Here is a 27,759-nt window from a genome sequence, read left to right on the forward strand (position 1 = left end):
CCTTAAAAAGCTGCATGCGTCCGGTGTTGATCCTTCGGCTGCCGGCCAGCCACTGACGCAGCTCTTATCCCATGGCCGAATGGCCTTAGCTCCCTTGAAAAGCTGTGTGCCTCTGGTGTTGATCCTTCGGCTGCCGGCCAGCCACTAAGAATGAAGGCCTGCCTGCAGCACAGCAGCTCAGCTCGAAGGCTGCTTGCTGCCGCTGTTGGGGCCGCCGTCGAGACATTGACGCCACACCCCTGCCTGTCTCCAACATGAAAGGCCTGCCTGAAGCACTTTCACACAGGTAGGAACATGGTTTATTTAATGTTTTCTTTGCTTATAAATTTTTATTCAGGTTGGATTTATTTATATAATATTTGTATAAGTATAACTAAGGATTGATTGTAGAATTTAATGACTTCCCTCCCCCCCACCTCGTTCCCTATACCTAATTTGTAACCTACGCCTGATTTTCTAAAGTGTAGACAAGGTTTTTTTCGAGCGTACAAAAATCTTCACTTACTCCATTCTAAGTTAGTTTGGAGTAAGTTTTCACTGCCGAAACTTTGAAAACAGGCGTAAGTGGCCAGACACGCCCCCTTTTGGGAAAAAAAATTCTGTTCCAAAGTGAAACTGTTCTAACTGACTAGAACTGGAGCAAACTAAATGCCGAAAATTTGAATTTCTAAGATACTCCGTTCTACACCAGTTTGCTCCAAAAAATCAGGAGCAACTGAGGCCGAAACTTGGGCCCATAGTCTGTCGCAGGTGGTTGAAGGAAAGTGTGCGTGGGGAGTCTGGTTTGCCAACGCTCCTTCCGCTGCCTGCGCTTGATTTCTGCATGTTCTCGCCGTTGAGACTCGAGGTGCTCAGCGCTCTCCCGGATGCTGTTTCTCCACTTAGGGCAGTCTTTGGCCAGAGACTCTCAGGTGTCGGTGGGGATGTTGCACTTTATCAAGGAGGCTTTGAGGGTGTCCTTGAGACGTTCAGCCATGATCTTATTAAATGGCGGAGCAGGCTTGAGGAGCCAAATGGCCTACTCCTGCTCCTATTTCTTATGTTCTTATTTGGTGAAAAAAAACTTTGCATAAAAACATCATAGAGGTGCAAACTTTCCAAAATTGCAGTAAGATCAGTTTTTTTTAGCTGAAGGAGTTGGTGAGCAGTTGTCAATCTTTCCACAATACATTGCCGCTATTCGTTTATTGCTGTGCGAGTTCTTTCATCGAATTAACTCGTTGCTGAGTGGGTTTCCAGGGAGTGGATGTGGTAAATGGGTCACTAGGTTAGAATGAAGTAAGTGCAAGAATGCAACAAAGGGATTGCATATCTATGCACATGACTGGTGGGGGAGGGTGGATTTCATTCAACAGTGATTTTAATTGCTGGGAGCTCTGCATGTCATATGTTTGGCATTTCCTTTTTGGCAGCAGCTAATAATGGAGGAGGTGTACATAAGACTTCAAGACAACTGGCATCTAGAGACCTAAATCTGAATATCAGAAGTGGTAACTATGGAAGTTTAAGGAGAACAGTTCCTCTATTTCTAAACTTTATCTCAACTTGAGCAAACAGATAAGTGTCAAAATGCATGTTTCAGGTGGAGATGCTTTATTAAAGTTGTTAGATAGGCAGCAGAGATCCATTATAGGACTGACCAAGGCACAGAAGCGGGCAGGTTAGGGAGATAATGGTAGAATGTAGATATGCTAATTTTAGAGGCAACTAATATATTTATTTGGGAGTAATTAGATCTTAGTGGTGGAAAGGAGTGAAAAGTACTCGGTTTCTTGTGTAAAAGTGTTGAAAAGGCAATAGAAAGACAAAGGGAATAGAATGACTTCAAAATGGAATGAATGCAATGCGATGGGAGAATCAGGCAGAGAGCTAATGTCTGAAGTTGCTAAAATCAATGTATTACCGATCGCCTAACCCAGTGGCACTGAGACAGATTGTGGCACTTGTCTATTTCTGTTCCACTGAGATCAGCTAACTTCGCATTGACTAAGAATCAAATGTTGGGCTATCGGGCGCTATATAAACATAAGTTGTTCAGCAAAGAGGTGAATTTCTCTTTATTTTTGTCCCTGGGATGAGGGAGAAGAGGAAAAATGTTTTTAGATAGTTTTGAAATGTAATTTTTCTTTCAAAGTGCTACTGTAATGGCAATGAAATTGCAGTCTATACATATATTAATTGCAAAGCTTTTAGATTCTAACAGCTGCCTTTTTGGTCATTAGATTAGCAAGTAATGGCCGGATCCTTTTTTAAACTGGAGGTAGCACTTTTAAATAACAGATCTATTATGCAACTATCTCTTCTGAATTGCTCGCGATGGGTTTTATTTTAAATCATGTTCTCACATTGAGCACACTGATAGAAGGGAGAAAGTTCATGAGAGCTAAATGTAAGATCCAGCCCTGATCTTTAACATTATCCAAAGTCTATGGACATGTACCAGAGCATTAATGGAGAATGTGAGGCCTGTACAATTATTTTCAAAAATGAAGTTCATGCTAAGTAAGTGCCATAAAATGTTTCTGCCTCTGACTTTTGAAACCCATCAAGAAAGTGTATTCATTTAACTTGGGTTCAGTGTTTCTGTGGTTAATAGAAAAAAGAAGTCTCCATTTTCAAATTCAGTTCAGGTGACCATACCTAAATGCTCACTGGATCTCTGGAACAAACTGTTGGGTATAAACAGGTAATTTTTCCTGGGGAAATTGATCCAGGACCTGATGGATCTTGCTCAGATTTGAAGACCAAATTTAGTTGGGTTAACAGCAGAAATAGGGTCATAAATGGATGAATTAGGCGAACAAATGATGGACCTCAACCATCCGAAAGTGGCTTTTTTAAATTGTTGACCTAGATTGCCAAAAAGAAAGTTTCCTATTGTATCCAATTTCACATTTTATGAAATTGTGCTGCAAAAACATTCTTTGCCACGCTGATTTAAAAGAAACACTGATGCTTTGACATCCAAAGTGGCTGCAGAACCATTTGAAGTTTCCATTTCACACGCTGAACTGATTAGCCAGTGTTGGGAGTTTTGTCATTGATTCCTGTCTGTCAGCACTGCTCTGTTCATGTTTTCATTTTAAAACATCAGAGGTTATGCTGTATTGTATCTTGCTTTCAAGGCAGAAGCAATGTGTCTGGTTGGAAATGCCAATCTGGATGGGTGGTATCGGCATTCAGATAACATCCGTGCAGTGGATATTACGACTGATCAGAATTGATGCAAATAGAGTAGATATTCCCCTTTTTTTCTCCCTTCCTCAAATTTTGCCTAGAAAGTGAAGAAGGGGGAATTAATTGGTGATTTGGAAAATGTAATATGCCTCTTTAAATTCTTCATGTCTGGCTCAGTTCCACATTGCGAGGTGCATTTACAGAAGAATTAGGAGCAGGAATAGGCCATATGACCCCCCGAGCCTGCTCCGCCATTCAATAAAATCATGGCTGATTTATGACTTCAACTCCACTTTCCTGCCCAATTCCGATATCTCTTGATTTCCTGTAGAGTCCAAAAATCTATCTATCTCGACATTGAATATATTCAAAGACTCAACAATCACAGCCCTTGGGATAGAGAATTCCAAAGATTCACAGCCATCTTGAGTGAAGAAATTCTTCGTTGTCTCAGTCTTAAATAGCCGATCCCTTATCCTGAGACTATGCCCCCTAATTCTAGACTGTCCAGCCCGGGGAAACAAATATCTCAGTATCTACCTGTCAGTCCCCCTCAGAATCTTCTATGTTTCAATGAGATCACCTCTCATTCTTCAAAACTCCAGAGAGCATAGGTCCAATCTCGTCAATCTCTCCTCACAGGATCAATCTAATTTGTTGCACTGCCTCTAATGCAAGTATACCCTTCCTTAAATTCCTTCCCAAAACTCTGCACAGTACTCCAGGTGTGGTCTCACCAGAGTCCTGTACAATTGTAGCAAGACTTCCTTACTTTTGTACTCCAGCCCTCTAGCAATAAAGGCCAACATGCCATTTGCCTTCCTAATTGCTTGTTGTACCTTCATGCTAACTATATTTTCTTGCTCTAGGACACCCAAATCTCTCTGAACACCAGCATTTAATAGTTTCTCACCATTTAAAAAATATTCTGTTTTTCTATTCTTATCAGTGAATAACCTCACCTATCCCAACATTGTACTCCATCTGCCACTTATTGCCATTCACTTAACCTATCTATATCCATTTTCAGGCTCTTTGCATCGTCACAACTCACTGTCCCACCCAGCAAATTTGGTCCCTTCATCTAAGCCATTACTATAGATTCTAAATAGCTGAGGCCCAAGCACTGATTTTTGCGGCACTCCACTAGTTACAGCTTGCCAATCTGAAAATCACCTATTTGTCCCTGATCTCTGATTTCTGTCTGTCAACCAATCCTTTATCCATGCTAATAGCTTACCTGCAACCCCATGTGCCCTTATCTTGCTATAAAAACAGATAGTAAGAGTTTCTATAGGTATATAAAAAGAAAGAGTGGCTAAAGTAAATGTTGGTCCCTTAGAGGACGAGACCAGGGAATTCGTAATGGGTAACATGGAGATGGCAGAAACTCTGAATAAATATTTTGTATCAGTCTTTACGGTAGAGGACACTAACAATATTCCAACAGTAGATAGTCAAGGGGCTATAGGGGGGAAGGAACTTAATACAATCACAATCACTAAGGAGGTGGTACTCAGTAAGATAATGGGACTAAAGGCAGATAAATCCCCTGGACCTTGGGGCTTGCATTCTAGGGTCTTAAGAGAAGTAGCAGCAGGGATAGTGGATGCGTTGGTTGTAATTTACCAAAATTCCCTGGATTCTGGGGAGGTCCCAGCAGATTGGAAAACTGCAAATGTAACACCCCTATTTAAAAAAAGGAGGCAGACAAAAAGCAGGAAACTACAGACCAGTTAGCCTAACATCTGTGGTTGGGAAACTGTTGCAGTCCATTATTAAAGAAGCAGTAGAAGGACATTTGGAAAAGCAAAATTTGGTCAGGCAGAGTCAGCATGGATTTATGAAGGGGAAGTCATGTTTGACAAATTTTCTGGAATTCTTTGAGGATGTAATGAACAAGGTGAATAAAGGGGAACCAGTGGATGTGGTGTATTTGGACATCCAGAAGGCATTTGACTAGGTGCCACATAAAAGGTTACTGCACAAGATAAAAGTTCACGGGGTTGGGGGTAATACATTAGCATGGATAGAGGATTGGCTAACGAACAGAAAACAGAGTCGGGATAAATGGTTCATTCTCTGGTTTGCAACCAGTAACTAGTGGTATGTGACAGGGGTCAGTGCTGGGACCCCAACTATTTACAATCTATATTAACGACTTGAAAGAAGGGACTGAGTGTAACGTAGCCAAGTTTGCTGATGATATAAAGGTGGGAGGAAAAGCAATGTGTGAGGAGGACACACAAAATCTGCAAAAGGACATAGACTGGCTAAGTGAGTGGGCAAAACATTTGGCAGATGGAGTATAATGTTGGAAAGTGTGAGGTCATGCACTTTGGCAGAAAAAAATCAAAGAGCAAGTTATTATTTAAATGGAGAAAGATTGCAAAGTGCTGCAGTACAGTGGGACCTGGGGGTACTTGTGCATGAAACACAAAAGGATAGTATGCAGGTACAGCAAGTGATCAGGAAGGCCAATGGTATCTTGGCCTTTATTGCAAAGGGGATGGAATATAAAAGCAGTGAAGTCTTGCTGCAGCTATATAAGGTATTGATGAGGCCATACCTGGAATACTGTGTGCAGTTTTGTTTTCCATATTTACGAAAGGATATACTTGCTTTGGAGGAAGTTCAAAGAAGGTTCACAAGGTTGATTCCGGGGATGAGGGGATTGACTTATGAGGAAAGGTTGAGTAGGTTGGGCCTCTACTCATTGGAATTCAGAAGAATGAGAGGTGATCTTATCGAAACGTATAAGATTATGAGGGGGCTTGACAAGGTGGATGCAGAGATGATGTTTCCACTAGGGGGAAGACTAGAACTTGAGGGCGTTATCTTAGAATAAGGGACCGCCCATTTAAAACAGAGATGAGGAGAAATTTCTTCTGCGGGTTGTAAATCTGTGGAATTCACTGCCTCAGGGAGCTGTGGAAGCTGGGACATTGAATAAATTTCAGACAAATAGGCAGCTCCTTAAATCATAAGGGGTTATGGGGAGTGGGCAGGGAAGTGGAGCTGAGTCCATGACCAGATCAGCCATGATCTTATTGAATGGCAGAGTTGGTTCGAGGGGCCGTATGGCCTACTCCTGTTCCTATTATGTTCTTATTTACAGCTTTTAATGTGGCACCTTATTGAATGCCTTTTGGAAATCTAAATATGTTGCATCCACTGGTTCCCCTTTATCTACCTTACATCCTCAAAAAAACCTCTTAATAAATTTGTCAAACATGATTTATCTTTTAATAAAGCCACGTTGACTCTGCCTAATATGATTTCTAAGTACCCTGTAACCATCAAAGGGCAGTCCCTCGAAATCGAGGAAGACTTGCTTCCGCTCTGAGTTCTCAGGTGACTACAGTCCAATACGGAATTACAGTCTCTGTCACAGGTGGGACAGACAGTCGTTGGAGGAAAGGCTGGGTGGGGAGTCTGGTTTGCCGCACACTCCTTCCGCTACATGCGCTTGTTTTCTGCATGCTCCCGGCAACGAGACTTGAGGTGCTCAGCGCCTTCCCGAATGCTCTTCCTCTACTTAGGGAGGTCTTTGGCCAGGGATTATCAGGTGTTGATGGGAATGTTGCACTTTATCAGAGAGGCTTTGAAGGTGTTCTTGAAATATTTTCTGCCCACCTGGGGCTCGCTTGCTGTGTCGGAGTTCCGAGTAGAGCGCTTGCTTTGGGAGTCTTGGGTCGGGCATGCGGACAATATGGCCCGCCCAACGAAGTTGGACTGGAACTAAACTATAGAACCAGTGGGAACCTGTTCGATCTTGGTCGCCTCCAGGCTAGATCCAAGACCGCCCCATCCTCTGTCGTCGAACTACAGTACACGGACGATGCTTGTGTCTGCGCGCTTTGAGGTTGAACGCCAAGCCTTGGTCAACATCTTCACCGACGCATATCAAAGCATGGTCCTTATGCTAAACATCCGTAAGACACAGGTCCTCCACCAACCTGACCCCGCCACACAGCACTGCCCCCCTCCCCCCAGTCATCAAGATCCAAAGCACGGCCCTGGGCAACATAGAGCACTTTCCATACCTCGGGAGCCTATTATCAGCAAGGGCAGACATAGACGACGAGGTTCAACACCGCCTCCAGTGCACCAGCGCAGCCTTCGGCCGCCTGAGGAAGTGTGTGTTCGAAGATCCGGCCCTCAAATCTGGCACCAAGCTTTTGGTCCACATCATCATCATCATGGGCAGTCCCTCGAAACGAGGATGACTTGCTTCCATGCCAAAAACGGATGAGTTCACAGGTGTTTCAATGAAGTACCTAATATTCCAGATCCTGAATTACATCCTGATGGGTAGAAGATGCCTGTGCGCGGATTTCTTTAACGTTTGGTAGCCGTTGCACACCAGCCACCACACGGGATTGACAGAGCTAGGTCTTGGTCCAGTGGTAAGGGTTAACCAAGACGGCTGGAGACCTGCTGTGCTGCACGGACCTAGTGAGCACACATATCGCAGTGTGGGCTGGCCTGGGCCCCGATCACATCCCTCCACAATCTCTCGCAGCTCCTGCTGTACCTGCCCACGCTCCAATCACTGACCTGGACCTTGATGATGTGACTCTTCGCTGCCATTGCCCTCCTGCACCAGCTTATGCTGCTTCCTGAAGTGGTATGCCTCCATGCTGCTCCCGGGCCACCACACCTCCGTTTCTTTTATGGCCCCGATCTGCCACTGGTGTTCTCGCAGGTCGGGGCCTCCACGCTGCTCCCGGGCCACCACACCTCCGTTCCTTTTATGGCCCCCTCCTCCTGTGTGGCTCAGATATGTGGACCATATACAGTAGACACCTTAAATCGCTGGAGAAATACCACCGATGTCTCCAAGATCCTGCAAATCCCCTGGGAGGACAGATGCACCAGCGTTAGTGTTCTCAATCAGGCCAGCATTGAAGCACTGACCATGCTCGGCCAGCTCAGTTGGACGGGCCACATTGTCCACATGCGCGACACGAGATTCCCTAAGCAATCTCCTACACGGAAAGCGAGCCCCAGGTGGGCAGGGGAAACATTTCAAGGACACCCTCAAAGCCTCCTTGATAAAGTGCAACATCCTCACCGACACCGAGGAGTCCCTGGCCAAAGATCGCCTCAAGTGGAGGAAGAGCATCCGGGAGGGCGCTGAGCACCTCGAGTCTCAACGCCGAGATCATGCAGAAAACAACCGCAGGCAGCGGAAGGAGCGTGCGGTAAACCAGACTCCCCACCCACCCTTTCCTCCAACGACTGTCTGTTCCACCTGCGACAGAGACTGTAATTCCTGTATTGGACTGTTCAGTCAACTGAGAACTCACTTTTAGAGTGGAAGCAAGTCTTCCTCGATTTCGAGGGACTGCCTATGAAGAAGTGGTAGAGGTTGTGGTTTTGAGATGTGCTGCCGAAAGAGGCTTGGCGAGTTGCTGCAGTGCACCCTGTCACGAGAACACTCTGTCGCCACGGTACACCGGTGGTGGAGGGAGTGAATGTTTAGATTAGTCACTAGGGTGCCGATCAAATGAACTGCTTTGTCCTGGATGGTATCCAGTTTCTTGTGTTATTGTAGCTGCTCCCATTTAGGTATTATTCCATTGCACTCCTGACTTGTGACTTGTCGGTAGGTGTTGGGAGACTTTGGCTCACCTCTCGACTCCACGTTCAGCGCAAAATACCCAGGCACTAATATGTTCTCGTAGCCATGCCACTTACGTGACTGGTCCAGTTGAGTTTCTGATTAATTGGAACCATCAGAATATTGATGGTGGGGGACTTGGCGATGGTAATGCCATTGAATGACTAAGGAAGCAATAAAGAAAGGAAAGATAGATTACGAAGTAAACTTGCGCAAAACATAAAAACAGATATTAAAAGCTTTTACTGATATATAAAACGGAAAAGAGTGACTAATGTAAATGTTGGTCCCTTAGAAGATGAGAAGGTGGATTTAATAATGGGAAATGTGGAAATGGCTGAGACCTTAAACAATTATTTTGCTTTGGTCTTCACAGTGGAAGATACAAAAACCATGCCAAAAATTGCTGGTCACGGGAATGTGGGAAGGGAGGACCTTGAGACAATCGCTATCACTAGGGGGGTGGTGCTGGACAGGCTAATGGGACTCGAGGTAGACAAGTCCCCTGGTCCTGATGAAATGCATCCCAGGGTATGGCGGAAGTATCGCAGATGCATTCGTTATAATCTACCAAAAATCTCTGGACTCTGGGGAGGCTAATGTAACGCCTCTGTTTAAAAAAGGGGGTAGACAAAAGGCAGTTAACTATAGGCTGGTTAGTTTAACATCTGTAGTGGGGAAAATGCTTGAAGCTATCATTAAGGAAGAAATAGCGAGACATCGAGATAGAAATAGTGCAATCAAGCAGACGCAGCATGGATTCATGAAGGGAAAATCATGTGTAACTAATTTACTGAAATTCTTTGAGGATATAACGAGCATGGTGGATAGAGGTGTACCGATGGATGTGGTGTATTTAGATTTCCAAAAAGCATTCGATAAGTTGCCACACAAGGTTACTGCAGAAGATAAAGGTACGCGGAATCAGAGGAAATGTATCAGCATGGATAGAGAATTGGCTGGCTAACAGAAAGCAGAGAGTTGGGATAAATGGGTCCTTTTCAGGTTGGAAATCGGTGGTTAGTGGTGTGCCACAGGGATTGGTGCTGTGACCAGAACTGTTTACAATATACATAGATGACCTGGAAGAGGGGACAGAGTGTAGTGTAACAAAATTTGCAGATGACACAAAGATTAGTGGGAAAGCGGGTTGTGTAGAGGACACAGAGAGGCTGCAAAGAGATTTAGATAGGTTAAGCAAATGAGCTAAGGTTTGGCAGATGGAATACAATGTCGGAAAATGTGAGGTCATCCACCTTGGGGGAAAAAAAACATTAAAAGGAAATATTATTTGAATGGGGAGAAATTACAACATGTTGCGGTGCAGAGGGACCTGGGGGTCCTTGTGCATGAAACTCTTTTTGGATAAATCACCAGATATTGCCGAAACCCGTGATTGAACCAGGGACCTTTAGATCTTCAGTGTAACGCTTTCCCAACTGAGCTATTTCGGCCCGAGTTAGTTTGCAGGTGCAGCAGGTAATCAGGAAGGCGAATGGAATGTTGGCCTTCATTGCGAGAGGGATGGAGTACAAAAGCAGGGCGGTCCTGCTGCAACTGTACAGGGTATTGGTGAGGCCGCACCTGGAGTACTGCATGCAGTTTTGGTCACCTTACTTAAGGGAGGGGGAACAGAGACGATTCACTAGGCTGATTCCGGAGATGAGGGGGTTACCTTATGATGATAGATTGAGTAGTCTGGGTCTTTACTCGTTGGAGTTCAGAAGGATGAGGGGTGATCTTATAGAAACATTTAAAATAATGAAGGGGATAGACAGGATAGAGGCAGAGAGGTTGTTTCCACTGGTCGGGGAGACTAGAACTAGGGGACACAGTCTCAAAATACGGGGGAGCCAATTTAGAACCGAGTTGAGAAGGAATTTCTTCTCCCAGAGGGTTGTGAATCTGTGGAATTCTCTGCCCAAGGAAGCAGTTGAGGCTAGCTCATTGAATGTATTCAAATCACAGATGGATAGATTTTTAACCAATAAGGGAATTAAGGGTTATGGGGAGTGGGCGGGTAAGTGGAGCTGAGTCCACGGCCAGATCGGCCATGATCTTGTTGGGTGGTGGAGCAGGCTCGAGGGGCTAGATGGCCTGCTCCTGTTCCTAATTCTTATGTTCTTATTATGTTCTTTCGGCTAAGGGGATCAAGGGCCATGGAGAGAAAGCAGGAAAGGGGTACTGAGGGAATGATCAGCCATGATCTTATTGAATGGTGCTGCCGGCTCCAAGGACCGAATGGCCTACTCCTGCACCTATTTTCTATGTTTCTATGACTGTCCAGAGGAGGTGGTTAAGCTCGCTTGTTGGAGATGTTCGTTGCCTGGTACTTGTCTAACGTGGATGTTAATCATTTATCAGTCCAACCTTGGAATTGCAAAAGGAGCTGAACGCACTGCAGTCATCAGCAAACAGCCCCAGTTCAGTAGTTGGGCCCAGGTCGTTGCCTTGAAACTTTTGCACCAACGTCCTGGGCTGAGATGATTGGCTTCAATAATCACACACATCTTCCTTTGTGATAGGTATGACCATCCACTGGAGAGTTTTCCCCTCATTCATTTTGATTTCATTTTTGCTGGGGCTCCTTAGAGCTACACTCGGAGGAATGCTGCCTTGAAGTCAAGAGCAGTCACTATCGCCTCAGCCCTGTAATTCAGCACGTGTTCTGTAATGAGGTCCAGAGCCAAGTGGAACCTAAACTGAGCTTTCATGTGCAATTTATTGGTGAATAAGTGCCATTTGATAGCACTGATGATTCCTTCCATCACTTTTGTGTTGATTGGGAATAGGCTGATGGGGCGTTAATTGGCCGTGTTAGATTTGTCCTGCTTATTATAGGTAGGACATAGCCGGGCAGTTTTCTATATTGTCTGGTAGATGCTAGTGTTGTCGCTCGATCAGGGGCACAGTGAGTTCTGGAGCACTGGTCTTCAGCCGTGATGTTTTCTGAGCCCATCGCCTTTGCCGTGTCCAGTGCACTCTGCTGTTTCTTAAAATATTAAATAAAGTAAATTCATTTGGCTCTATTCAAGTTTCCTTAAATTCAAGTGGGTTAAATATTTGTGTTTTTTTTTACTTTATTTGTAACCAGAAAGTTTGCTGGACATCTAGATTCAGTGGAATATGCACACCCATAATTAGATTGGAGTGTATTTCAGCGTGACTAATTTGCGGAACCGAGGTCATGCTGGGGGCAGACATCAACCTGGTTTACATGATGCCTGTCTCATTGTGTCTTCTGGCATTGAGACTATTGTCAGTTGATAACGGGTTGTATCTAATTTTGCCCACAGCGATGCATTGCTATAAATGTAATCAAATTGAGCAATCCTGTTTATGAATATTGAACAACATTTCCATCCAAGTCTTTATAACTTGTATAAGCTGAGTAACATTACTTGCATAACATGAAGTTTAAGGACATCTGTTGGGTCCATGTTTCTAGCTTGTGTCGGATATTTATGTTGCAGTTTTTCCTCGGGTTCACAAACAGTCCTCTGTCTGACAACATTTTTTTTCTGTAAGGGTAGCATTATCAGACAGAACATTTGTGTCTATTCATTTGTAGTATGTGTTCTTTGTTTGATGGCAGATGCTACACAAGATGTTTCACTTAGTTCATCATTAAAATGACTGTAGAGTCCCATTAATTCCCCCCCCCCCCCCCCACCCTTTCTCTTCACTGTCCCCTCCCCCACCTCATTGACAACTTGGATTTGTATAATTGTTCCTATTGTGATAGGATGCTTCCATGTGCACTTCATTACCTAGTTTGTGTGTCTGCTCTGCGGAAGAACTTGCATTTATATAACAGCTTAAAATGTTTTTCAAATGCACCATGGTACTTTACACACATTATTTTAAGTTCAGTCACCTGACAGGTGTATTTGGGTGTTTGCACATAGCAAGATCTCACAAACCACAATGAAAGAAATGATCAGTTGATCTGTTTTTCGTAATGGTTTAGGGAAGCTGACCCAGTGACTATGGTCAGGGCACCGGGGGAACTCCCTACTACCATGAAATCTTATCTTCAGGAGTCTGACACTTCTGACATTCCCTCTGTATTGCATTGGAGTGTCTACCTAGATTATGCTTCAGTTCTGAAGTGTGGCTTAAACCCACAACCTTCTAACTCGGGTGAATACATCATAGTTTGAACCCAGCTGACACTTGACTCAATTCAAAATGAGTGTTTAGTTTTGAAGTAAATTACAACAGTGACCACACTTCAAAAGTACTTCATTGGCTGTAAAGCGCTTTGAGACGTCCGGTGGTCGTGAAAGACAGTATATAAATCCAAGTCTTTATTCTTTTAAATATCTAACAGTTGTCACTAACCTTATTGGTATCACACAAGACCAATCACAATTAAGCCAACATGATTTAATGTTGTCCCAATACTCTTATATTGAACCATTTTAATATAACTCTTGATCCACGCCATACTTGCATGTTTTTAAAATCCTGAATGTTTTCCTTTGATTTGGTTGACCAAGCTGGTTTGGTGTCTTTGGTGCTCCATTGGGCTTTTCCATCTGTGCAGGTTAACTATTAATTTATATGTAAAATAGCTTCCTCCTTCCCCCATCACATCAAGAAAATAAAGGGAGGAAATAATGTATAAAAATCACTTGCAACAACTTACATTTATTTGCAACGTTTAATGTCAAAAAATAACTGCTTCAGAGGAATGACCAAAAAGAAAGGACGCCAAGCCAAAGGATATGCTGGGAGGGGTGACCAAAAGTAGTAAGTTTTAAGCAGCAGAGGGAGGTGAAGGATTTGAGGGATGTAGGGCTGAAGGCATGGCCATCAATGCCGGAAAAGGGAAGGCAGGATGCACAAGTCTCGAATCAGGGAATGGAGAGTTCAGGGCGAGGTTGCAGGGCTAGAGGCGATTAGATAAGGAGAGGTGAACCATGAAGAGATTTAAATAGGATAAGAATTTTAAATTGGGATGGGGAGGGGCTGGGGGGAGCAGATTATGGGTCATCAAGTATAGTGGTGATGGGTGAGCAGGTCTTGGGATACGTGCAGTAGAATTTTGGGTGAGCTGATGTTTATACAGCTTAGAGGATGGGAAGCCAGCCAGGAGAGCATTGGAATAGTGGACTGGAGGTGACAGCAGCATGGATAAGGGTTTCAGCGCTAAATGGGCTGAGGTAGGGGCAGGTGCAGGCGGTGTTACGGAGTTGAAAGTCGATAGTCTTCTCGCTGGAGAGAATAGGTTCCAAGTTTGGGACATTGACTAGGGAGAGGATGGAGTCGTTGTCAAAGGTAGAGAGTTTGTGGCAGAGGCCGAAGGTAGTCTTTGGTCTTCCTAATGTTTAACTGGAGGAAATTGCAATTCATCCAAAACTGGGTGTTGGACAAACCATCTAACAGCTGTGTGGTCAGCTTGCCTTTTATCTATTTCAGAATATCAGTAGAATAATTCAAGTATTGAATTTTACTTCACTTGCCTTGTACTAACAGGATGAGTTTACTGATGGAAAGTGGTGCTTGCAATCTCTGCCTACTGCCACTTGTAGTTCATAAAATGTTAATTCCAATTTAGCTACATCACAAAAACTTATGATTTGTGCAAAACATGGCCCCAAAGTAGCCTTCATATTGTTCCCTGATTCTTGGAGATACTGTTGTTTGCTTTATTTGTGTAACCATTGAATCTTTTCTTCATTGAAAATACTCCCATAAACTCCTGTCTGTCTTGCACTCTGATCGGCAATTGTTTAGTGTGGCATGAACACTCGGAGGCTACATTTGAAAATCCAAGTGGCAGGAGGCCGAATGGCCTACTCCTGCACCTATTTTCTATGAGGCGTGTGTGACAACATTAATACATTTCTGGTTTGAGGATAATTGGGAGTGGGAAAAGAAAAAGAAAATTGCTGCATAAGAATTCTCCACAGTTAATGGCTTCTTAAATAATGGAGGAAATAACCTGTTTACCATCAAATACTTATGAGTGCATATAATTGGCATTGAACATATAATTTGATATGCATTTCAGGTTGACTTTGGGGTAGAGGCCCTTTGTTCAACCTGCTTATACTGCAATATTGGAAGCTGGTCATTCCTGTGTCATGACAAAGTTCTGTTAAAGACAGCTCGTTAACCCTTCTGGCAGCTCACTGTACTTGAGCCTTCCTGATTACTTTGACATTGCATGTCCTGCCCCCGCTCCCCTAACAAATATACTGACTAATCAGATGTTCCTGCAGAAGCTTGTTCCATTAGAATGTGGAACACTCTGGGAGGTTCTCCCAACAAGATCTCTTGATCTGCACTTCTGGTTGACATTAGGATAAAGAGATTTTTTTAATCTGTAAATTTGTTCAGTTAGCAATGAATTAAATGGGTGACCCTTGGTCAAAACTGTTCCAAAGCTTTTTTCTTAAATGTCTTGACAATCATTTTTTCATGCATTCTTCACTTGAACCCTTGAAAGAAAGACTTGCATTTATATAGCGCCTTTCACAATCAACAGACGTCTCAAAGCGCTTTACAGCATGGAGTACTTTTGGAGTGTAGTCACTGTTGTAATTGGGAAACGTAGCAACCAACTTGTGCACAGCAAACCCCCACAAACAGCAATGTGATAACGACCAGATAATCTGCTTTTGTTTTGATTGAGGGATAAATATTGGCCAGGACACTGGGGATAACTCCCGTGCTCTTCTTCGAAATAGTGCCATGGGATCTTTTATGTCCACCTGAGGGCAGGCTCGGTTTAACGTCTCATCCAAAAGGCGGCACCTCCGACAGTGCAGCGCACGCATTGCACTGGAGTGTCAGCCTAGAATTGTGCGCTCAACTTCCTGGAGTTGAAGAAATTGAATTCTTGGAACAGAGGGAGAATTACAAATGATAAGACACATTGAAATAGTTACTTTCACTTCCAATAAACACATAAATTGCTTCAAATGCCCAGCAGATCCATAATCTGAAAGTGTGTAGACCCTTTGTCAGGAGTGCCTTCTCCAAACATCAATGTATCTTTCAGATGCTTTCTGTTTATATTGCAATTGGTTATCCATCATATTTCCAACATTTGCAGTTTTCTCCAGATTAACACAATTGCTATTGCTTTCTAGTTTGACCAAAGCTGAAACATAATCTGCCTTCCAATAGTTGGTATGGCGTATTTTCTCAGGTCAACTACAGCAGAAGAACATAAATAAGAACATAAGAATTAGGAACAGGACTAGGCCATGTAGCCCCTCGAGCCTGCTCCGCCATTCAACAAGATCATGGCTGATCTGGCCGTGGACTCGGCTCCACTTACCCACCCGCTCCCCATAACCCTTAATTCTCTTATTGGTTAAAAATCTATCTATCTATCTATCTATCTATCTATCTATCTATCTATCTATCTATCTATCTATCTGTTATTTGAATATATTTAATGAGCTAGCCTCAACTGCTTCCTTGGGCAGAGAATTCCACAGATTCACAACCCTCTGGGAGAAGAAATTCCTTCTCAACTCAGTTTTAAATTGGCTCCCCCGTATTTTGAGGCTGTGCCACCTAGTTCTAGTCTCCCCGACCAGTGGAAACAACCTCTCTGCCTCTATCCTGTCTATCCCCTTCATTATTTTAAATGTTTCTATAAGATCACCCCTCATCCTTCTGAACTCCAACGTGTAAAGTCCCAGTCTACTCAATCTATCATCATAAGGTAACCCCCTCATCTCCGGAAGCAACCTAGTGAATCGTCTCTGCACCCCCTCCAAAGCCAGTATATCCTTCCTTAAGTAAGGCAACCAAAACTGCATGCAGTACTCCAGGTGCGGCCTCAACAATACCCTGTGCAGTTGCAGCAGGACCTCCCTGCTTTTGTACTCCATCCCTCTCGCTATGAAGGCCAACATTCCATTCGCCTTCCTGATTACCTGCTGCACCTGCAAATTAACTTTTCAACCAAAAAGAGTTTCATGCACAAGGATCCTAAAAGAGTTTCATGCACAAGGACCCCCAGGTCCCTCTGCACCGCAGCATGTTGTAATTTCTCCCCATTCAAATAATATTCCCTTTTACTGTTTTTTTTTCTTCTCCAAGGTGGATGGCCTCACATTTTACGACATTGTATTCCATCTGCCAAACCTTAGCTCATTCGCTTAAACTATCTAAATCTCTTTGCAGCCTCTCTGTGTCCTCCACACAACCCGCTTTCCCACTAATCTTTGTGCCATCTGCAAATTTTGTTACACTACACTCTGTCCCCTTTTCCAGGTCATCTATGTATATTGCATGAAACATATTTTAGGCAAATTAATCATCTACCTCCTGGAAACGTTTTTGATTATAATTAATGATGCAGGATATAAAGGAATAAAAGAAACGTGGTTAAGTGGTGTCGCAGTAAGAATTCTTGGTATAGTAAAACTGTTTGTATCATTTCTCTTCTCATTCTGTTTGGTCAGTCTTAAAAAGAGCTATCCTTCCCAATCACATTGGTTCTTCTGAAGGGTTGAGGGCCACCTGCTTTAATCCAATGTGCACCTTCGCACTCCATATTTAGCATCTTCTACTCTTTTGGTTCAGGTTTCCAGCATACTTGGCTTTTCCTTCATCAGCAAGGCAGATTCTGAATGCTATGAAAGAACATGCCAGTGGCATGTTTTCAATGGGGAACTTTTGTTTTAATTTTTTAAAGAGCATATTAAGGAGGAAAAATCCCCTTTCAGCCAGTCGTCACTATAACCAATTGGTTGGTGCTTTTCCTTCGGGTTAAATGCTGGGATTATTTTTCTTTCTCGGCAGAAAAAAAGGAAGAAAAATATGAAATCATAAAAAAATGTAGATGCTCACTCTCCAGTAAGCTAGTATTGAGCTGTTGGAAGAAATTTAAAAGAAAGATGTGCCCTAATTTTTGGGGGGGCCGCATGACCTCTTTAAATGGTGGGACTGACCTATCAAGAAAGACTGGATCAACTGGGCTTGTATTCACTGGAGTTCAGAAGAATGAGAGGAGACCTCATAGAAACGTTTAAAATTCTGATGGGTTTAGACAGGTTAGATGCAGGAAGAATATTCCCAATGTTGGGGAAGTCCAGAACCAGGGGTCACAGTCAAAGGATAAGGGGTAAGCCATTTAGGACTGAGATGAGGAGAAACTTCTTCACCCAGAGAGTGGGGAACCTGTGGAATTCTCTACCACAGAAAGTTGTTGAGGCCAATTCACTAAATATATTCAAAAAGGAGTTAGATGAAGTCCTTACTACTAGGGGGATCAAGGGGTATGGCGAGAAAGCAGGAATGGGGTACTGAAGTTGCATGTTCAGCCATGAACTCATTGAATGGCGGTGCAGGCTAGAAGAGCCGAATGGCCTACTCCTGCACCTATTTTCTAAAGGGATAGCGCGGGCCATTCAAAATTACGCATGCGAGTGGGGGTTTTTTTCATTTAAAAGCTGATGAGCTGGCTACAGGGGAGCACCAGACTGCATGGCCTGCTTAAAGGGAACATGGTGTACCACTACTCAGTAATGTCTCAAAGGTGCTTCAAGTACAAAAAATTGCTCTAAAGTGTATCAACTTATGCAGCCAAACCTGGCACTTGTTTTGAAGCAGACTTCGTTTGAAGCCTCATCTGAAGGAGAGCACTTTCAAAAAATCTCAAGACCCTCAGTCCTGCATGGACCTTGAACACAAAATCTGGCTTTGAGGCCAGAGCTTTACCACCTTCCAAGTGCCTTGTAATATCAAAAAATTGTAAAGTTTTGCATAATAAATTATTTTGTTTTCATTGAAGAATACCCTTTTATTTTAAATTGTAGGTGAATCAGCGGAATGTTCCTGGAATTGACAGCGCGTACTTAGCAATGGACACGGAGGAGGGGGTGGAAGTTGTTTGGAATGAAGTCCAGTTTTCAGAACGAAAAAACTTTAAGCTACAAGAGGTGAAAATAAAGCTCTCGATTCTTTTGATATGAGCTGCTAATGATGACTCCTGCATTATTTTGTTCAGTTTGGTTTTAGTATTTTCAAAGTATGATCATTAAGTATGGCGATAAGACTGTTACAAGATTATTCATTTTATAAAAAAATAAACTTAAGTTCCAGAAATTAAGTACTTCCAAATGGTTTCAGATAGTTTCACTGGGTGCCTCTATTCAAGAATTCAGCCAACTAGTTTTTCTCATCCTTCCCCCTTCCCCCCCCCCCCCCCCCTCCTTTCAATACTACAGGTGGACCGAGGGCAGGAAGGAATCACATTTATATGTTAACCATTTCTAATGGCTATATTTCTGTTCCTTTTAGGATAAGGTTAAAGCTGTCTTTGACAATCTCATCCAGCTGGAGCATCTGAACATAGTGAAATTCCACAAGTACTGGGCAGATGTGAAAGAAAATAAAGCTCGGGTAAGCTATCTTGGTGCTGCTCTACCTGACTGATGCGGTGTTTCTGATATTGAAATTGAAATGTTAAAATCAGTACAGGTATAGGCTTTTTCTTGTGACTGGATAATTTATAGCCGAAAATGTTCTTTAAACTTAATATGCAATAAATGTTCAGTCATTTCTGTGATTCTGAAATGTTCATACATTATATTTTTTTTCTTCGTTCCTGGGATGTGGGAGTCACTGGCAAAGCCAGTATTTATTGCCCATCCATGATTTTCCTTGAGAAAGTTGTGGTGAGCCACCTTATTGAATCGCTGCAGTCCGTGTAGTGAAGGTGCTCCCACAGTGCTGTTCGGGAGTTCCAAGATTTTGACCCAGCGATGATGAAAGAACATTGAAAATCCTTTAAGGATATGAAACATAAGATATTTGAAAAGTCTTTAAAAGTATTCGGGAAAATTGAACCAGTGTAATCTGCATATTTTCCAAAGAATTAAGATCCTTTTTTTTGAAACAATTATATTGTACTGTAAATTGAGAGCAAGAGGTAGAGGGAAGAGAGACTACATGATTTGTTCTGTAAGCATGTGTGTTTGATATATTTCTAGCTGCTGAAGGGATTGTTGTGATTATATTCCTGCAGGTTATATTTATAACAGAATACATGTCATCAGGAAGCTTAAAACAATTTTTGAAGAAAACGAAGAAAAACCACAAAACTATGAATGAAAAGGTAGGTTGTAGATTACTGTTTGCAAAAGACTACATTAGGATAGTTTGCCTTTATTTTTGCTACTATGCAGTGAGTACGCATCAGTTGTTCCTGAATGGCTCAAGTTCCTGCTTTTGGCCATCTGGGCAGCATGCAGAAGTGGCTCCATCTTTTTGGGGGATGTGTGTATGCGAGCACACGCTTATGATGTATGCACGCATATATGCTTGATGGCCACAGCATGTAACTGAACTTGGTATCGTCGGAGATGGGAAATATGTACCCCTCCACCGTGTCATACTACAAAGTGTTATTCAGTTTTGGGTGCAATTTGATTGTAGTATCAGAATCATAAGATGATTTTTGGCAACTTTTTTCTTTCCAAGATTGACATACCAAAACGTAAGATGTAGGAATAGAGAAGGGAAACACTCCAGATAGTTTAATGCTGGTGTAATGGCATTTTATGTTCTGATCCCTTGTGCTCTGGGTTGTTTTCACAACAAAGACTCATTTTTATGTGAACAGGTCATAAGCCTGACCGAGAACTAGCGAGATGCAATAAAGAGGTTCGCCACTCCACTGCCGTTGGACACGAGCACGCCACTGGGTGTCAACCCAGTATTGAGAGGTCGGGCCGTGTAGAGTGGGGCTTCTACCCAAAACCTCTGACTCAGATGCAGGAATACTATGACTAAACCAAAGCTCTCTCCTCTTGTGGAGGTTAGCCTGCAATAATAATGTTTCAATTTCGTATGCAAGTAGCAACCTTGTGGCGAGGAACATGGAGAAATGAAGAGATATGGTATTATTTAGGACATTTCACTTCTGGTAGATTGGGCATCAATCCAGCCTGACTGAGCAAGCATCTTTGATTCCAGTACATTTTCTCCCTCCCATTATCTTCTGGCTGGTTAGCTCAGTTGGTTAGCACATGATGCTAATAAAGCCAGGGTTGTGGGTCGAATCCCTATATAGGCCATTCACAATAAGAGAAGATCCTATCAAAAAGGTCGAGTTGGAAGTCTATCTTGTTGATCTGTTGCCTGCAGTGTGAAGTGAAATTTTGTCCTTAATTGCAATTTTGTCCTTAACTGGTTTTGTGGTTAACTGAGCAAATCTCTTCAAAATGTGATCTGAGATAATTTGATCTCAGAGTAGACACGAAATGGGCTAGTAAATAGAAGTGTCAATATACTACAGCTGCCAAGGGTTTAGATTGAGTTAGCCAAGGTGGCAATGCTTAGGTGTTCATTCTATGAAGAATTAGCAATCTTGTTGTGTGAGGCCCCTTGGGGAAGAGTGACCATAATATGGTAGAATTCTTTATTAAGATGGAGAGTGACACAGTTAATTCAGAGACGAGGATCCTGAACTTCAGGAAAGGTAACTTCGATGGTATGAGACGTGAATTGGCTAGAATAGACTGGCAAATGATACTTAAAGGGTTGACAATGGATAGGCAATGGCAAACATTTAAAGATCACATGGATGAACTTCAACAATTGTACATCCCCTGTCTGGAGTAAAAATAAAACGGGGAAGGTGGGTAACAAGGGAAATTAGGTATAGTGTTAAATCCAAGGAAGAGGCATATAAATTGGCCAGAAAAAGCAGCAAACCTGAGGACTGGGAGAAATTTAGAATTCAGCAAAGGAGGACAAAAGGTTTAATTAGGAGGGGGAAAATAGAGTATGAGAGGAAGCTTAGTGGGAACATAAAAACCGACTGCAAAAGCTTCTATAGATATGTGAAGAGAAAAAGATTAGTGAAGACAAACGTAGGTCCCTTGCAGTCAGAATCAAGTGAATTTATAATGGGGAGCAAAGAAATGGCAGAGCAATTGAACAAATACTTTGGTTCTGCCTTCATGAAGGAAGACACAAATAACCTTCCGGAAATACTAGGGGACCGATGATCTTGTGAGGAGCAGGAACTTGAAGGAAATCCTTATTAGTCAGGAAATTGTGTTGTGGAAATTGATGGGATTGAAGGCCGATAAATCCCCAGGGCCTGATAGTCTGCATCCCAGAGTACTTAAGGAAGTGGCCTTAGAAATAGTGGATACATTGGTGATCATTTTCCAACAGTGTATCGACTCTGGATTAGTTCCTATGGACTGGAGGGTAGCTAATGTAATCCCACTTTTTAAAAAAGGAGGGAGAGAGAAAACAGGGAATTATAGACCGGTAGCCTGACATCGGTAGTGGGGAAAATGTTGGAGTCAATTATTCAAGATGAAAGAGCAGCGCATTTGGAAAGCAGTGACAGGATCAGTCCAAGTCAGCATGGATTTATGAAAGGGAAATCGTGCTTGACAAATCATCTAGAATTTTTTGAGGATGTAACTAGTAGACTGAACAAGGGAGAACCAGTGGATGTGGTGTATTTGGACTTTCAAAAGGCTTTTGACAAGGTCCCACACAAGAGATTGATGTGCAAAATTAAAGCACATGGTATTGGGGATAATGTATTGACGTGGATAGAGAACTGGTTGGCAGACAGGAAGCAGAGAGTCGGAATAAACGGGTCCTTTTCATAATGGCAGGCAGTGACGAGTGGGGTGCCGCAGGACTCCGTGCTGGGACCCCAGCTATTTACAATAGACATCAATGATTGAGATGAAGGTATTGAGTGTAATATCTCCAAGTTTGCAGCTGACACTAAGCTGGGTGGCAGTGTGAGCTGTGAGGAGGATAAGAGGCTGCAGGGTGACTTGGACAGGTTAGGTGAATGGGCAAATGCATGGCAGATGCAGTATAATGTGGATAACTGTGAAGTTATCCAATTTGGTGGCAAAAACAAGGCGGCAGAATATTATCTGAATGGCGGCAGATTAGGACAAGGGGAGGTGCAACGAGACCTGGGTGTAGTGGTACATCAGTCATTGAAAGTTGGCATGCAGGTACAGCAGGTGGTGAAGAAGGCAAATGGCATGTTGGCCTTCATAGCTAGGGGATTTGAGTATAGAAGCAGGAAGGTCTTACTGCAGTTGTACAGGGCCTTGGTGAGGCCTCACCTGGAATATTGTGTTCAGTTTTGGTCTCCTAATCTGAGGAAGGATGTTCTTGCTATTGTGGGAGTGCAGCGAAGGTTTACCAGACTGATTCCTGGGATGGCAGGACTGACATATGAGGAGAGACTGGATCGACTGGACCTTTATACACTGGAGTTTAGAAGAATGAGAGGGGACCTGATGATAACATGTAAAATTCTGATGGGACTGGACAGATTAGATGCAGGAAGAATGTTCCCGATGTTGGGGAAGTCTAGAACCAGGGGTCACAGTCTAAGGATAAGGGATAGGCCATTCAGGACTGAGATGAGGAGAAACTTCTTCACTCAGAGAGTTGTTAACCTGTGGAATTCCCTACCGCAGAGAGTTGTTGATGCAAGTTCATTGGATATATTCAAGAGGGAGTTAGATATGACCCTTACGGCTAAAGGGATCAAGGGGTATGGAGAGAAAGCAGGAAAGGGGTACTGAGGTGAATGATCAGTCATGATATTGAATGGTGGTGCAGGCTTGAGGGGCTGAATGGCCTACTCCTGCACCTATTTTCTATGATTCTATGATGTGGGATTTCTCTCAAATCAAATTAATTTAACTGTATGTAGTAGTCCACATTTGAATGTAAATTTGTTTATTTCTATACAGGCTTGGAAGAGATGGTGCACCCAGATTTTGTCTGCCTTGAGGTAAGAAGCCAGGGACCTAAAATGAATCTCTTCTGGTGGTTTACATCTTTTTTTTCTCATCCCCTTTCCTCCCACCCCCCCTCGGCCCTTGCTTCTTCTGTAGGCTTTGTCTCTTCCTTGGCTATGGTTCCACAGGTGCTGAACCTAGGCAGTGAGTATCAGCAGTGTATTGATAGAGCCCGCCATAGCCAAATCCAATCTCGTTCTTATCACCTGCCCACCGATGGTTTGGAAAAAGAAAGTCTTGCATTTATATAGTGTCTTTCACGATCATCGGACATCTCAATGTGCTTTACAGCCAATGAAGTACTTTTGGAGTGTAGTCACTGTTGTAATGTAGGAAACGTGGCAGCCAACTTGCGCAAAGCCAACTCCCACAAACAGCAGATAACCTATTTTTGTTATGTTGATTGAGGGATAAATATTGGCCAGGACACCGGGTTAACTCCCCTGCTCGTCTTCGAAATAGTGCCATGGGATCTTTTACGCCCACCTGAGGGGGCAGACGGGGCCTCGGTTTAATGTCTCATCCAAAAGATGGCAACTCTGACAGTGCAGCACTCCCTCAGCACTGCACTGGAGTGTCAGCCTAGATTGAAGTACTCAAGTCCCACAACCTTCTGACTCAAGAGGCGAATGTGCTATCCACTGAGCCACAGCTGACACCTGTTTCTCCCGCCCCCAAACTCCAGGGACACCGAAGCCAGTTGTATTTCTACTACTTGGCTGGCAGAGATAAGGTCACCTAGAACAGACTGGGTATCAAACCAGAAACATTCTGATTTGTAAGTTTAATGCTATAGCACGCCTTTTACCCTGGAGAGCTTACCTGAATACTTTGCATAAAAGCAAAACCAGCTTGAGAGTACTTTATTAAAATAAATTGTTTCAAAGTTTGGAATTCTGAATCTAAAGCCATCTTTATAATATCACTTGTTGTGACAGATTCAATCAGTTTGCTTCCTCACTGGTTGCCTGTTTTCCCCTTTATAATTAATTATTTTCAACCTTTGTTCACCAATCATTTTAAGCTTCAATTTTCTCCCTAATCAAACTGCAACTAAAAAAATCTCTTACATGTGGCCAACGTGATACAATGGCCCAGCTCAAACTGCAGAAAGTTTAATGAGGTGAAATTTAGCTTGGGCAATAGCACAAAATAGATGATAGCAATTCGACAATCCATTTTACACTCAACCCGATTTTCTTTTCCATTAGCAATGATATGGGAGATCTACTAGTACCTTTAAATATTATTGTAAAGATATATGATTAAATTATTGCAATTGTTCACTGAGAGTAAGATCATCAAATTATTCTTGGAAAATTAAATTTGTGCATTGACTATTTGAAGCTTCTGAGCATTATTAATGACAAACCTAAGTGTGAAGATTTTTTTTTTTACATCCAACTTGTTTTAAAAATAATAAAGACTGAATTTCAATTCACATTCGCCAACAATGAAGATGCAGGATTGCAGGAAGTTGGAGCTGAAGACAAGTGCTTCAAAGTGATGTTGCCCATTTGGGGGAAGCTAATATAAAGCTGAACTTTTATCATATTAAAAAATGATACATTCCTAAATTTATAACTGAAGTAGTGGAGCTGCATTAGAGTTTTAATAGAAAATAATTAATCATTTAAATGGCCATTAAAAAAAACTCTACTAAAAGATTCATAAAAACCAGGCCCACATGGAATGCATCCAAGTATAGTAAAATAAATTGAGGTAAAAGGTGATGGAAAATCTTAAACTTCATTGCACCAGATTGATCAGAGGACCAGATGGTGGCCAATGTGCTTCTTGTCTTTTTTTTAAAAAAAAATAATAATAGCAGGCCTATTTGTGTCACATCTAATCTGGGGGGAAAACTGAGCCTTTTTGTGTAAAGGAGTCAGTTCCAAGTTATTGGGTTTTCTATTTCATGCTGGTGTAAAGGACACTCATGAAATAAACAAATTGGTGGAAATGCACAGCTTCTGAAAGAAAAGGTAACCAATTGTCTGCTCCTGTCACAGCCTTCCCACCCAAACACAAAAGCAAACTACTGTGGATGCTGGAATCTGAAATAAAAACAGAAAATGCTGGAAATACTCAGCGGGTTAAGCAGCATCTGTGGAGGGAGAAACAGAGTTAACGTTTCAGGTCGATGACCCTTCGTCAGAACTGGCGAAAGTTCAAAATTAACATTCTTAATGAGCACTGAAGGGGAGGAAAGAACAAAAAGGAAGGTCTGTCGGGGTGGAAGGCAGGAGAGATTTGAGAGACAAAAGGGATGATGGGCCAACTTGAGATGGTAATGGCAGACGCTAGAAAAAGCTGAGTCGAGATTGGGTGTGAATGGCGGAATTATTACCAGCTGGCATGGGAAACAAAAAAAAATATTAAGATCGGGTGGGTTTTTTTTTTAAAAAAGGAGGAAAGTTCTGTCCATGTTTTTCTAATTTGATATGTTATGTATTCGTGGCTTTAAAAGAACAGAGAACATGAACCTGTGCTCGCCCCTTAACTTGTTTAAAAATCCCATCTTTCTGCTGAACAGCCTGCTGTGTATTTTCAGTTTCAGTTTATATTTCCAATATTCCTGGTTTTCTTTTTATCTAAGTGTTGATCAGTAGCTCAGGGATGCAGAAGGGATATTTTTAATAACCTAGAATAATGTCTTCAAGCTGTCTGTTCTTTTGGTTTTTGTTTTGACTGAGATGTGAGTGCTGCAGCAAGCAGTATGTAATCAGGAAAACAAATAGCTGTTTTAAGTGCTTCCAGAATTAACGCATTGCAGTTTACCTTCATCTGATGCTTTCAGTTTTGAAATTTTCAGCCTTTCCTTTTCTGATCACAAGTAGGGAAAGTCCTTCCATCCATTAGAACAAATCATTCGCTCTCAATAGAAGTCACGGTTGAACAAAGTCCATTCAGTCTATTGAGCTTGTTCCTCTAGTATTTTAGCTTGGTGCGTAACAGCTAAACACGTGCCTGTTTTTCGCCTCACCAAATGCTTTTGATGGACCTGTCCGGACTTTGAAGATGCCAGATGGAAAATTAGCAATGTCATCCAGAAATCTTCAGCAACATAGTGCCGCTGAATAATAGCACGTTTATGAGTGCTATAGAAATGCAAGTTCTATTCAGTTCCTGACCTGAGACACATGAAGCAGGGAGGTGCTAACTAGAGACTTCCTCCAATCAGGAACGGTAAAATCATGGGAAAGAGACAAAATTCGATAGTCCACAGCATCTCCTGGCAACAGGCCAGTGGGTATTGGTTGCGTCCTGGGTGGTGGCAATATGCCCAAACCCTTGGTTGGAGCGCTGTTAAATTATATGGCGACAGAAGAGTATCAGATTAGTTTAAAAATGTAAAGATTCAGAAATGTATTTAAATTTATTTTATTTAAAAGAAAATCCTAAATATTGTACAAATGTAGCTAAGTGTATAATTTGTTCTCTAATTGCACACAAGATCCTTTTGTAAAGTGCCAAACTAAAACAAAATATTTTAGTTGAGTAAAATTCTTTGCATGTCCAAAGTAACAGCCAAGTTTCTCAGTTTGTTGATTTTGGTTTATTTGCCAGCTACCTCCACTCTTGTGATCCTCCCATCATTCATGGCAATCTGACCTGTGACACCATATTCATCCAGCATAATGGACTTATAAAAATTGGGTCTGGTAAGTATTGGGAACTCTGTATTTACTCGCAATATGTTGAATCTCGATGGCAAAATAAAAGATTATTAAGAATCTAAAAATGAGAAAACTTTATTTGTCCCATCTAGCCAATCTTTTGACTCAAATTTATAGATTAATAAAGCTAAGTTACTAGATTTTAAAACTTTCAACAATAAAGTTACAAATGCCCTTTCTCACTAACATCACTTAACACTGCAATGGTGCTGCACAAAATTGAACCTGTGGAGCATAGGAAATCATAAAAAAAATTACGACGCAGAAGGAGGCCATTCGGCCCATCGTGTCTGTGCCAGTCAAAAAAGAACTCCCCAGCCTTCCAACACACGGTCTGTAGCCCTGCAGGTCACTGCTCCAAGTGCGCATCCAAGTACTTTTTAAATGTGATGAGCGTTCTGCCACTGCCACCCTTTCAGATTGTGAGTTCCGGACCCCCGCCACCCTCTGGGTGAAAAATGTTTTCCTCATCTCCACTCTAATCCCTTCTACCAATTACTTT

General features: G+C 42.4%; 1 protein-coding gene and 1 non-coding gene across 3 annotated transcripts in view; one reads left to right on the top strand and one right to left on the bottom strand.

Annotated features, from left to right (window-relative positions):
* LOC139272952 (nuclear receptor-binding protein-like) overlaps nt 1-27,759 on the top strand; it is a 121,945-nt gene that overhangs the window by 16,500 nt on the left and 77,686 nt on the right. For both annotated transcript variants that reach the window (XM_070889114.1, XM_070889115.1), the window contains exons 2-6: nt 18,592-18,714; nt 19,076-19,177; nt 19,803-19,892; nt 23,530-23,570; nt 27,148-27,242. In XM_070889114.1, coding sequence (XP_070745215.1) covers nt 18,592-18,714; nt 19,076-19,177; nt 19,803-19,892; nt 23,530-23,570; nt 27,148-27,242 — 451 coding nt within the window. The remainder of the gene's footprint in view (nt 1-18,591; nt 18,715-19,075; nt 19,178-19,802; nt 19,893-23,529; nt 23,571-27,147; nt 27,243-27,759) is intronic.
* On the bottom strand, nt 10,185-10,257 carry trnaf-gaa (transfer RNA phenylalanine (anticodon GAA)). Its single transcript has one exon. It is a non-coding gene; the product is annotated as a tRNA-Phe (tRNA).

Source organism: Pristiophorus japonicus, chromosome 9 (genome assembly GCF_044704955.1).
Source record: "Pristiophorus japonicus isolate sPriJap1 chromosome 9, sPriJap1.hap1, whole genome shotgun sequence".
Lineage (NCBI taxonomy): Eukaryota > Metazoa > Chordata > Chondrichthyes > Pristiophoridae > Pristiophorus > Pristiophorus japonicus.